The 13,068-nt window shown below is 32.0% G+C and overlaps 1 protein-coding gene across 1 annotated transcript; it reads right to left on the bottom strand.

Annotated features, from left to right (window-relative positions):
* Nucleotides 1-309: 309 nt before the first annotated feature.
* Nucleotides 310-12,391, bottom strand: LOC126749992 (E3 SUMO-protein ligase RanBP2-like; the record flags this gene model as incomplete). The annotated part of the gene is made up of 6 exons (XM_050459522.1): nt 12,140-12,391; nt 4,106-4,311; nt 3,909-4,012; nt 2,865-3,095; nt 648-743; nt 310-590 (listed from the first exon to the last, which is right to left on the bottom strand). Coding segments are annotated over exons 1-6 (1,091 nt in total), but the record flags the coding sequence as incomplete, so codon positions are not given.
* Between the last annotated feature and the right edge of the window lie 677 nt (nt 12,392-13,068).

Here is a 13,068-nt window from a genome sequence, read left to right as displayed (position 1 = left end):
TTCCAAAGAGTGTACATCTAAACTGTTTCTAATCAGAAATAACTTTAATTCAGCTCTCCGATAAACATCCTTAAACGCCGGCACTCTTAAACATTTTTTCTGCACTGGATTGGACAAGAGAACAATTACAGTATCTTCAAAGTAAATAGTGCAAAATAAGTTGAGGATCTGCGAAAAAAGCCAAATATCTTCACAGCTCTAGATGTAATTTCAATAATGTTTGTTGCAAAAGGTTGTTTTATAGACAAACTTACCTAAATAAATACCAAATTGACTTTAGTAGAAGTAATCATAGATTCTCTTGCTTACCTATAAGTCTTGTTTTGCGGATGTAATAGAATTTTAAACTGTCCTACACCCCGTTCTTTCCACTCCTTGGTGCTACTGTCGTATCTGAACAGTTTAGCCCTTTCGTTGAATATTACCGACTCTTCCTCTTCACCAGTAGAAACAACGATTTGGTCAGGTAATGGCACTATAGGCTCAAAGTGCGGATCATGTTCGCCCCCTTCAACTTCGGCATCTTCAGTGTCCGACCCAGGTTCAGTTTTATTAGGGTTTTCTCGCAAAGACGAGTCCTTTTTCGGCGTCTAAAAAGTTAAACATAATAAATAAATGTATACTTTGAAATAGAACTTAGAACTTACTGCGTTAGTACTGAAAACTGGGGCACCGGCCCCTAAGAAGGCAAACGGAGTTTCATGTGAAGTGGAACTAGCAAAGGCTGGCTTCTCTGAGTCACTCTTAAAGAAAAAAACAAAATTAATATATGAAAATTACATCCACTTTAAATATAGTGTCCAGTATTTTGTCCAGTGAGAAAACCACTACTTGAAGATCAAGAAATTTGTTTATCTTCGAAATACATGAAAAATTATGCATTTGAAATATAAACAAACTCACGTTTATATGTGGTAAAACTCACTTGTGACTAAAAAGTTATTTTCAATATTATTCATCATAACTAGACTTACAGAGAATATACAGTCTTAAAGTCAGACTGAAAATTCCCCATTAAGTTATTGACATAGTCGTCATAAAATTCTTAAGGCCCCTCGTCTACAGAGCAACTGGCTAATTAATGATCTGACTAATTAAATACTTTTATCACTTGGGTACAAAATTCAGATCAATCAACTCACTCTAAAAGGTACTCTTGATAAGACTCGATTCCTTCAATGGTTTTCCAGAAATTTGCCTTTTAAAAAGTAATTCTTATAGGAATCGAGATAGGTAAATTTGGTTCTAAGAATATGTGGTAGTTTATGTAAAGACCTTTAATAGACACCCTGTAAAATAAGCAAATGTTATTTTATTACAAGTTTAATTAAAAAAGAAAAAGAAAAAACCAGAAAATAATGGGTATGAAAGAAAGAATATACAAGATAAATAGGAAAACAAGGATTCATTCATGTCCTAAACCCCTTAACTTTTGAGCTGCAGAGTGTTAAAATCCTAAGGAAAAAATCGTTTCTTCACCATAACTTTATTAACTTCCTAAATATTGTTATGAAAATTAGGACCTCTGAGTATCAACAGCTATTTTTTTATGTAGATTTGTTAAAAGTCTAACCACTGGCGTCCGTACAGAAACGAAAACTAAATATTGAAAAAAATAGTATGTACGCCACTGATTTTCTGTAAAAAATAAATTTATTTATTTTACAATTAGAGTATAACAACTCTACTTCTAGAAGCCTAGCGGTACTTTAATATAAAAAGCATAAAAGAATGTTTAATATTTCAGCAACCAATACATAAATGTTTAGTAAAATTAACTGTACGTAAATGTTAGAAGTAAAATTAACTGTCAGATTAATTATACTAATAAAATATTTTTTTAATTGAATTGAAATTATAATAATGTATTTATATTTATACGAATACGGCCTTATTTGACGTCCTGACGACTTTGAAATGTTATACACAGGAAGTAGAAACGGACGTCAAAATGAGTTAACCCTAATTATGAGCCAATGTATTTACTGCCCGTTATGTCAAAAAATCGGCAAAATTAATCTGGTTTTGCATATGTAGTGTTTTGTGGAGATCAACAGTCTGTTAACATGAAATTAATATGGCTTAAGGGTCTTTTTTGGTCTTAGCACAACATTGGGCGTCAGCTTGGTGTCGCAGCCCACAATACCGTACTGCAATGTTCCAGACAACCTTCACAAAAATTATTTGCTGGAATAATACCGTTAAGGAATTTAACGTAATAAATGTAAATATGTATTAAATTAGTAATTAAGTAATAAACGTAAATAAATATTTATAATATATTTATTAATTGATTTTGCACAATATTTTAATAAGCAAATCTGTTAAGAATATCTTTTGAATTTCCTGCTAATATAATTTTAAGAAAGATTGAGTAGCACGTGTTTGGTAACTGGAACCTTTTTCACCGGACATCATTGACACGTAAAAGTAAGGTAAGTCGTTATTAACTTTATATTTGGCGTGTATATGAATTTAAACAGGTCCTTTAAAAACCTATTTTTTTGGTTTTCACTACCGACCCTTCAGAAAAACTGTTTTTTTTTTCAAATTATTGTCTATAAAAATAAAGAAACTTTTATTTTTTGAACTTATTTGTTATTCAAAATAATAAAGAGGAAGTAAAAGTTTAAGCTTTTCGTAACTTTTTATTACTTCGATTAGAAAATTGGATTATTTGAGTTAAGAAAAAAATTATTAACTTGCTTTGCTTTATCAATTAAAACAAAGTTATAACTTAAAAGAAGCTTAAAATAAGATATCACTAGGATAGCTTTTTCCCTTTAATATTTGGACTATTGTTTCGAACAGAGACATAGTGTTTACGAGAGTGAAATTAACCATATGCTTCATTCTTTCCTTACCTTGGCCGCTAGAGTAGCAAAAGATAACCCCGAGTCGACCTTTAATACAGGTTCATCGGTTTCCTTCAAATTTGATGTAGTACTCGACCCAAAAGTTAAATTGGCATCAGTTAGTTTCAGCTGAGCCTTGTTGCCGAATAGCGTTTGTCCAGAGTTTTGGTCACCAATTCCAAGCTTAGCAGGATTTCCAAAGATGCTACCTTGGTTGGTGCCACCAAAGATGCTAGTGGTCTGAAAAATATTTATTATATGATGTGAGAGTTGGGTTGGGGTAAACTTCATTGATGGATGCTATTTTTTGCAAAAGAATAATCAGTTATTAAACTTAAATAGAGCTAAATTACTATTTTAAAAACTCTAATTTATCATTGTGGAAAAACAAATAATAATTCTACTTACTACGAATAAAACATCAAACTCAAAATATAAATAAAGTAATTCGTGTTTTAAGCTGTGGAAGTTTTTTAAGTTATTAAGTTGTAATAGATATCCCTATACCCGAATTTAACTTTCTGTCATCCATTACAAATGTTTGACTTGTTATAAAGTAAAAAACATAAAACTTTCATAAATGAAAGGAAAGTCTGAATAGACAACATAAAAATATATAGGGTGACCCTGTATACTTTTAAGGTCTTAAACAAAAAAAAATAAGAAAAGGACTTTATTTGACTTATTTATTATTAATCATTATAATGATTTGTTATTAATGCTACTTCATTTAAGCATCAGATAATGTCAAATACAAGCCCGATTTCGGCTAAAAAAGTATATATACATCTAATAATAATAAATATTGATTAAAAAGTTCTGTAAAAAAATATAGGCGTCTAAGAAAATGCTCACCCGGTTCAATAGGACTATTTTCTAAATTTAAATTTAATATAAGTTATTTTATTTTTTTTGTAATATCGAGATAATAGCGATAGTAAATATTAAAATGTATATCCTGTACGCATTTTTATAAATGTTGTTGTCACCTCGGCCTACGAACGTTTATACGAAATTTGTAGCACCTAAAAAATATGTGCTTTAGTTCCTTACCTTTTGACTTTCTACGCCAAAAACATTGCCAGTTCCAAAAATCTTCCCTCCGGTTGTGATGGCGCTAGAAGCAAAAATGTTTCCGCTTGTGTTAAATATGGATTCTAAAACAAAGACAGTAGCAATTTTCTTGTTGTACAATAAAATCTTAGGACTAAAAGTTTTAAATCCACTTTAAATTATAAAAAAACACTTACTTGAACTGTCATCGATAGGAAATGTGGGAGTCGTTGTCGTGGGTTCACTAAATATATTGTCTTTCTTAGTCCCAAAGAGATTTGTAGAATCGGTTGTTCCAAAAACATTTTGTGTGCCACCTCCAAAGATGTTAGTAGCAGAAGTAGTCTTAAACATACTGTCAGCAGCTGTCCTAAAGATGTTGTCCGGTTTGGGAGTAGAAATGCTGCAATAAATATCCATAATTATTAAACCTATAATGAACAAATACAAAAAAAAAACCTAAAACAAAACAAATAATTTTACCATATAATGAACACTTGAATATGTGAGGGTGTGCATATGAACCTGAATATTCAATGTAACAGTACGCAGATCGTCTTAATATATATGTCGCAGCCTTCTACTGTCATCGATCATTACATGAAAAGTCTGGCATTTTCATGAAACGCTGCCAAACACTGAAACAGATAACTGTTACGCCGAAAGACGAAATAAATTTTAGACGTTACGTGTAACGTCTGCGTGCTTCGGCCGCTTGATGAAAACGAGCAAAATTACGTTAGGTGTCCGACTGTATTGGACGTTTCATGTACCGCTTCGAATCTACTTTGCACTTGCTGAATCAACATCAACGAAATAACACACATACTAACCTCAAAATGACGACGGCCGAGAGTGTTATTGTGACACAACAAACGCAATTCTACAAGAAATTAGAAGAGTTTTATTCCCAGAAACCTCCACAAAAGCCTTACACAAAGCATAAAATTGAAACAGTTATACTGAAAATTGTAGCAGCTAAGCAGAAACCGTAAGTACTTATCTCATTCTTATAGATTATTTAGCTTAGGTTTATATCCGGGATTTCCCAGGTTTCTCGTGGACTCGTGATTTGTACAGTGTACACTGTGAATTAATTCATGCTATTACAAAAACATATCCCCACTGTTAGTAGGTACTACCTGCTAACCTATCATTTTTAAATTTTATACACTTGTGTAGTTTGGATAGCAATATTTAGATATACAGGGTGTCCTAATATTCCGTAGACATCGAACTAACACGTATTTTTGAAATTAAAATAAGTCGATTAGACACAATTTACCTCTATACAAGGGTGCTTCGTTTCTTGTCGATTAGTCAAAAACAATTTCTCCGAATTTGATTAAACTTGATACAGTTGATAGCAGTAATAAGTGGCTACTTTCTATGCAGCAATTAGATTTTGTTTTATATAATAAAAATATCAAACTGTGTTTTTATTGTTTAACTTTGATGCCTTCTAACGGACAAACGAAGCACTTTTGTATAGAGGTAAATTATTGTGTCCAATCGACTTATTGTAATTCCAAAAATACGTGGCAGTTTTATGTCCACGGATTATTGGGGCAACCTGTATAATGTTAGGTATACAGGATGGCCCAATAGTGTGGCAAAGTTAGTTTTTTAGAAAAAATGTTTCCTAGAAAAGTTTTATGGGAAGCATTGTACTTTCGCAGGAAATTATTCTTAGCTATACAGGGGGTTCTATAATAGCGAGGCACAAGAAAATTTGTTTCTTTATTTTTTCTAAAATAAGTTTCTGTTTTAGAGGAAGAAAAGAAAGGCGCGAATACTTTTTGCTGCAGACATATGATGTTATGAGCATTTCTGACCAATCACATTTAATAAAAAAACATAAAAGCGAGGATGAAATCGAGTTTGTAGTGGCGTACAAGATTTATTTGAGAAATTATGTGATTATCATATGAACAAAACAGGGCACGGTGGTCGCGTTAAAATGGAAGTAGCTCTCAAAAATAAATTGAGTATCCCACGTCCGGCAGAAAGGTCCAAAAGAAACATGGCAGACAAAAAATTGTAGTACGTCCCATTGTAAGCAAAGATTTTAATGAAAGAGGGCAGGTGGACCTGATAGATTTCCAATCGCTTTCCGACAAGCAATTCAAATGTATAATGAATTATCAAGATCATGCCACAAAATTCGTATTCTTACGACCAATGAAAACCAAACGTGTCGAGGAAGTTGCTTCCAACTTATTAAGTATTTTTCTGTTAATAGGAGCCCCGAAAATTCTCCAGAGCGACAACGGTCGCGAGTTTGCAAATAAGGTTATACTTGAATTGAAAGAGTTATGGCCTGAATGCATTATAGTACACGGTCGTCCTAGACACCCCCAGAGTCAAGGCAGCATTGAACGCTCAAACCAAGACGTTGAAAACATGATTCGAGCTTGGATGTCTGATACTAATAGCAAAAGATGGTCGGTAGGGCTTCAGCTTGTGCAATGGCAAAAGAATATCTCATTTCACAGAACAATAGGACGACCTCCGTATAAAGCACTTTTAGGCTGTGAACCTACCTTCCTATCTTCTAGTAACATCCCCTCAGCGCTTGCAAAGACATTAACTTCCGAAGAAGAGCTTATGAAAATTATAAATAACGAAGAAGATTCAGTTGTCGAAATATTGGATGCACATGAAAGTCTCGCTGATGAAGATACCGACATTACCAATATTGTGTCTTGCTCGGAGGAAAAAAGATCTGAAGAAGCAATTTGCGAAAATTGTTTACGTGTTGTTAATATTACTGAAGTTTGTCAACAAGGAGCTTCAGTACTGTGCAATTTATGTTCCACTAGCAAAAACATATCTGAGGAACGGGACGAAGCTAGAAATGAAACTGAAGCGGCCAAAAAAATGTTGAGCAATTCGGCAAAAAAATTGCCGACTTTCAATGTAGGTAATTGTGTGTTGTTAAATATTCCTAAAGTCGACAGAGGTCCAGGAGATTCCAGGAATATGATTTGTTTAATAATAGATCAGAAGAATTGTGTAAATCAGGTTGCAGGTAAACACGGTATTATAAAGGGATGGTTTGGTGCTGAAAGTCTCACTGTTGCGGGTTCAGCATTTCTTAATAAAGAGGAAATTCTCTTGGAAAAATCACTGAGCTTAAGAGAGGCTGTGTCATTAGGATCAGGTGGTCAAGGCTTTCTCAAATGCTCGTGTAAACCCAGCAAGCAAAAGTGTACTAAAAATAAGTGTATCTGTAAAAAAGATAGCGTACTTTGTAACAGTCGGTGCCATAATAGCTTGCCGTGCTTTAATAAGTAACTTATCATTTGTTTACTTTGATTAATATATGCGTGTTTTACTTTCTTTTATATTTTTGCTCTCGAACTGTAGCTAGGCTCTATTGATTTATTTTTGTAATAAAATTTATTTTGAGGTTAGTGTGTGTTATTTCGTTGATGTTGATTCAGCAAGTGCAAAGTAGATCCGAAGTGTTACATGAAACGTCCAATACAGTCGGACACCTAACGTAATTTTGCTCGTTTTCATCAAGCGACCGAAGCACGCTGACGTTACACGTAACGTCTAAAATTCATAGTCCTTCGGCGTAACAGTTACCTGTTTCAGTATTTGGCAGCGTTTCATGAAAATGCCAGATTTTTCATGTAATGACCGATTACAGTAGAAGGCTGCGACATATATATGTCTACAGATACGTCTTAAATATGATTTAAAATTGGAAAATAAAGGCTTTTTATTTATATTCAAAATTGTTTTAATTATATTTATTATGTACCTAAAATTTATAACTTTGTTCACGAGTTAGGTTTCTAACCAATTTCGAACTAGAACTAAACTGTTCAGGATTGTCTTAAGGCACATGTCTAACTATATACCGATTTCGGATTTTTTATTACCGCGAACAAAGAGAATTTCAATAGAATTTCTCCAAAATCTGACTGTTTAGCTTAACCTAATTTTACCTAGTTTGTTTTTTATTAAGCAAAATTTTTATTTAGTTTTTACTACTGGCACCAAAATAATAAAATACCCCATTATAAATAATGGATAATTCCGCACGTAGTAAGTACTATTATGTTATATATTTATTCCAAATTCTTAATTTGAAATAATATTTTTGGAGGCATTATGCGAATTTTAGGTTATTCCATCAAGCAAAGTACAGAAGAGGAGGGCTATAGATAGACTTATCAAAATACCTTTTTTGAGTTTTTTGGACCTTTATAAACAGTACCGCGACCAGATCGGTTGGGTGAAAACAAAAAATTTAAAGAAAATCTTCGATAATATTGGACTCAGGCAATTGCTAAAATAGGTGGAAGATTTTGGAAAGGAATTATAAAAAATATTTAGATAATTTAAAACTCACGAAACGGGAAAGAAATGTATTTGAATATTCATAGTATACCAAAAGACAAAATAATATTAAAATTAATCAAATTTATTATCTTATTGTTATCATCTAATACAGTAGCTCCTCTGGATACATCTAGACAAAATATAGAAGTGACAGTGTCAGGCGTTGCTCCAGGAACATCAACAAGATATACAAGTGGCAGGAATTGAAATTTCTATAGAATGTAGTGAAATACCAATGATCGAAACTCTTACCTTCCCTGTTTCTTCAGGAATAAAACGAAAGACTGTGAAAAAAGCAAAAAACTCTAACGAAAACAAAATAATGAAATATAATATTTTAAGAAAAATCAGAACTGATCAAAAGGAATACGATCGAAAACGAGGAACGATTTTTTAGAGAAGAACGATATTTTAAGAGTTTTTAGAGAACAATTATTATATTCCCTCAACTGCTTTGTGATACTGTAAACACTCCATCCGATTAGTATTATGTATTTATTTTAAGTATTTTTCATTCAGAATTTAATTTAATTTCTGTTAGAGTACCTATTTTGTTTGGTACATAGTTGAATATGTGTCAGATCAGAAGAGCTAATAAATATATAAAGTATTAAATGTTTAGATAGGTAAGCAACTGTTAAGTTTATATCACTGAAAATTTTGTTTTACTCTTGTTTAGATTCTGCGTTATTTTGATACATTATGTTCTTTTTGAAAAAGAAAAAAAATTTCATAAAAAGGTTTATTTGTTAGCTAATTCTTATCTATGAATAATATTTTTGTGAAAAAGTAAAATGGAAAATACAGATTTAAAGTTCTTAATAATTACAAAGGTAAGTTATTCATAATCTCGTCTCGAATACATTAGAAATTAATAAAAATCGATTTAAAAAAAAGTGTAACACCCTATATCTCGAAAACGAAGCGACTTCGAGCATGCGTCTATATGAATTTTTTTACTTAAAAAAATTACAATCTCTTAAAATTAAAGTCATTTAAATTTGTGTTCTGATTATTAACTTAGTAGTATTTGAATATGGAATTAAAAAAATTAATTTTTTTTAAGCGTAAATAGACATAACCAGTGTTTCAACAAGAACGCAAGATTTGAATTGCACGCCAGATTTGACATGACAGATGAAACGTTGATGATAAAGTTGAAGATGGGAAATAGTAGACACGGTTCACATTACACGGTAGAACAACGTTGCGATACGAGCTTGTAGAGATCGTTCAGAAAAAAACATTACGGCAGTGCCCGAGAGTGTGGCAGAAAGGCCAGGGGCGTCATTTTGTCATCGGGCACAAGAATTGGACATTTCAACAGGCACTCTACAGTAATAGTATATATTTAATTAATTGTAAATAAGATTTAAAAGAGTGATTTTACGTAAAAACATTAAGAGACTTTTTTTGTAGGGAGTTAAATTCTCTTTAATAATCTATATTGTTTTTTTTCTATATATTTATTTGTTCGTTAGTTACAAAATTCCAAAAGAAAAAAAGGTAAATTTAGAAAATACATAAAGCTTGATTATTTGGAAACGGCTCGTCTGGCGAAAATTTTCAAAGAAACGTATTTTGTAGGGAATTTATTTTGCTATAAATATACATATGAGCAGATAATTTTTTTTACATCACTAGTTTGACGCAAAATAGAAAGCACAAATAAAAAAACGAATGATAGTCCTGCTTCTTAATATTAATGGCTCACCCCTTCACGAAATTTTTTTTGTCACCTTGAACTTTTTTGGCCCAGTCTAATATCTATATTGTCTCGATAATTTGTAGTTTTCGAAATATTCAACAATTTATGTTGAAATATTCTCCTCGGCCGAGAATGACGTGATCTATATGACGTAGAGATAATTTCCTTTCAACTACCAAGCAGAGGCGGATTCGAAGCTAGAAAAAATAACACATAGCTTTTGTTGAAAAATGTGAAAATACCGATATAACATAAACCAAATTAGCGTTTGCAAATCATTTATTGGCTTCCTCATATAGTTTTTCTTGAACGCATAGGGCCATATAGAATGTATCATGAAATATATCATGAATGCTCTAAGCGCAAAAAACTTGATCTTTAAGAGAAACTGGATATATTTTAAGCAAGGAAAATTGTTCTTGTGTGTATGAATGATGTTTATCTTTGCGCATCACTTTATTTTCAATAACCTCTCTTATAATATAAGTCCTTTTTTTCCTTTTATAATATTATTATTCATCAATCTAGTTGGTCTATAGTTTAGGCGTCGAACTCGTAAACATAAGGTTCGTTTTTCACAGGAGACGTTTAGTTTTCATTATTTCCAATTTCTTCTTTATATTGTTGAAATAGTTATTCTGGCTTAATTTTTCGATTTTCAACCTAATGTGAACTTTGTAGGTTTTGCTACTACTTGTAGCCTTTTTATGAATACGTTTTCCATATTTTAGGCTTAGTCTATGATACTCCGTTAGGAGCAAAACACGGGTAGCTTCATTCATTTTATTATTATATATATAATTATAGAGACCAAGACTTGGTGTTTACATTTCGTCTCTATTGTTAAAACTACTAAACTATAAACAACTAGAGTATACTAAAATATTTGATATCAAAAGTTGAACAAATTTTAATTTATAACATTGGCATTCAACGCTACATACATCATATTCTCAAATAGATGAAGATTAGGTGGGCATTTCAAACTAAAAAAAATCTGAAAGATGTTTACTTACATGGTATATCGTTTTAATCAATGCCCATAATTTAACTAATTAACGGAATTTGTTATAGGAACTTTTAGAGTCTATCCATTATCTTAATAGATGTTGCTTCCCTATCTTAAAATGTGTTGATTCCGTAGCGTTATAGAAATCTATATATATAAAAGAGTTTGTCCTGACTGACTCACTTATCATCGCAGAGCTCAAACTACAATAGCTAGAAACGTGAAATTTTGCCAACGTTCCTTTTATAATGTAGGAACCGGATAAGAACGGATTTTTCGAAATTCCACCGATAAGGGGTAAAAAATGGGAAAATTGTTACCCGTGACCTCGAGAACTAAGGGGGCGTGGCTTCGGAGTTTGAACGGAGACTGCCCGCACCAACGAGTCGCAGGCATCAACTTAAGAAAAAAAAATTAACTGCAACAATGTTTTTTTATAATGTAGGCCCCGGATACGAACGAACTTTTTGAAATTCCACCGATAAGGGGTGTTAGCGATATGATAAATATCACATAGCGGGTAAAACTGATTAATAAATACGATTGAAAAAGTGCCTCTGTATTATTTATATTTTGGTAGACATAACAACAAGGCGGGTCCATGCGAGACTGATACCCCGAGAGGTGACTCGACTCAGTCTTACCGCTCGCTCTGCATCTAACGAATCATTTTTAAGATTATTTGTGTCTTGGTTTTATAATAATTCTATTATATTAATCGCGCCCCTTGACCTCAAGAAAAACGGCGTGGCAATTCTGGGTTGCATGTACTATCAATGAGGCGAGGCTTCGGATTTTATTTTTGTGTATTGCATTTACTATTATTGGAGGCCTTCTTCGACTTTTTTTTTATTTTCACGCGAGCAACTCCGCGGGCATTCAGCTAGTACAGTATAAAACATAAACATAAATATATATCGTTTTTTCAATATTAAATGTGCTAAAAGTTGATTACTGTTTTATTTGATAGATAGATTTTATGATAGTTTCATTATTGCATTTTTTTAAATTTATTTTTAAGCTACACAACACACTAAAATGAATTGCAGAGTGTTTTATTTTTTACGTCAGCCCTGAGGCTATTCTAGTAGATCAACAGCCTTTTTATTGGAAAAATGACAACTTACATTAAATTAGTACCAATAATTCATTTCATACCTTCCTCCCTCTGAGGTCGACTTCGTAAGAGTCATTCCACACACGGAAGTAGCTGTGGTACTCTCTTTGGCTTTGACATCAAACGTAGATTTTTCTTCCTGCTTCTCGTCCTTTTTGGCCACATCTGAAGACATTGACGTTTTATCGGTTTTGAATAAAAATGAACTTTCCATTTTAGGCGCGAGTATGGAAGGCTTTTGTAGTAAACTCGTAAGTGTTTCAGCTTTTGGAGTCCTTACATTTTCGACATTCCCACCTACAATATACATCAATATTAATTTTAACTTTATAGAAAAAAGATTCATTTATAAGTAAGAAAGTTTTACAATATTTTATTTACTGCAATAAATAGATTGGATTCAGAAAGTAGATTTTAATCGAAATATTTATTAATGTCAAAATTTATTCTCAAGAAAAAACCCTAGATATTTATTATTTACTTTTTATGACGTTAAGTAAAATTTTTCTAGTCCGAAAGTCAAAGACAACCAAGATACAAGGTTTTAAGCTTTATGTAATTTTTTTGAATTTTCGCCATAAACTAGGCATTTATTCTTCATTCTTAACAAAATTTGGACCATAAGTTTTTATATGGCAAATCTTAAAATTAACCTTTTATAAGATTACGTCATAGAGGGCGCGAGCAGCAACATTTTGATTTTTTATTTAACAAATCACAAACAGTTGTGCTTAAAAAAGAGAATTCGAGATATTTACAATTTGAATGCGCTCAAGATAAAATTTTATTTTCCTATTTCAGTTTAAAATATTTATAAAGTAGGCTGTGTCTGACAAGATGAATTGTTATAAATGTCAATGTCACTATCAGGGATTATGTTCTTGTCAGTTACTTTAACGATGGTTATAAAAATTCAAACTCACATATTTCGTACCTTTTATCAACTACCTTTTATTGCGTTCTCATTGTC

This window comes from Anthonomus grandis, unplaced genomic scaffold (assembly GCF_022605725.1).
Source record: "Anthonomus grandis grandis unplaced genomic scaffold, icAntGran1.3 ctg00001006.1, whole genome shotgun sequence".
In the NCBI taxonomy this organism is placed as follows: Eukaryota; Metazoa; Arthropoda; class Insecta; order Coleoptera; family Curculionidae; genus Anthonomus; species Anthonomus grandis.
The sequence above is the reverse complement of the archived record's forward strand: the minus strand, read 5'-3'. Positions and strand labels throughout refer to the sequence as shown.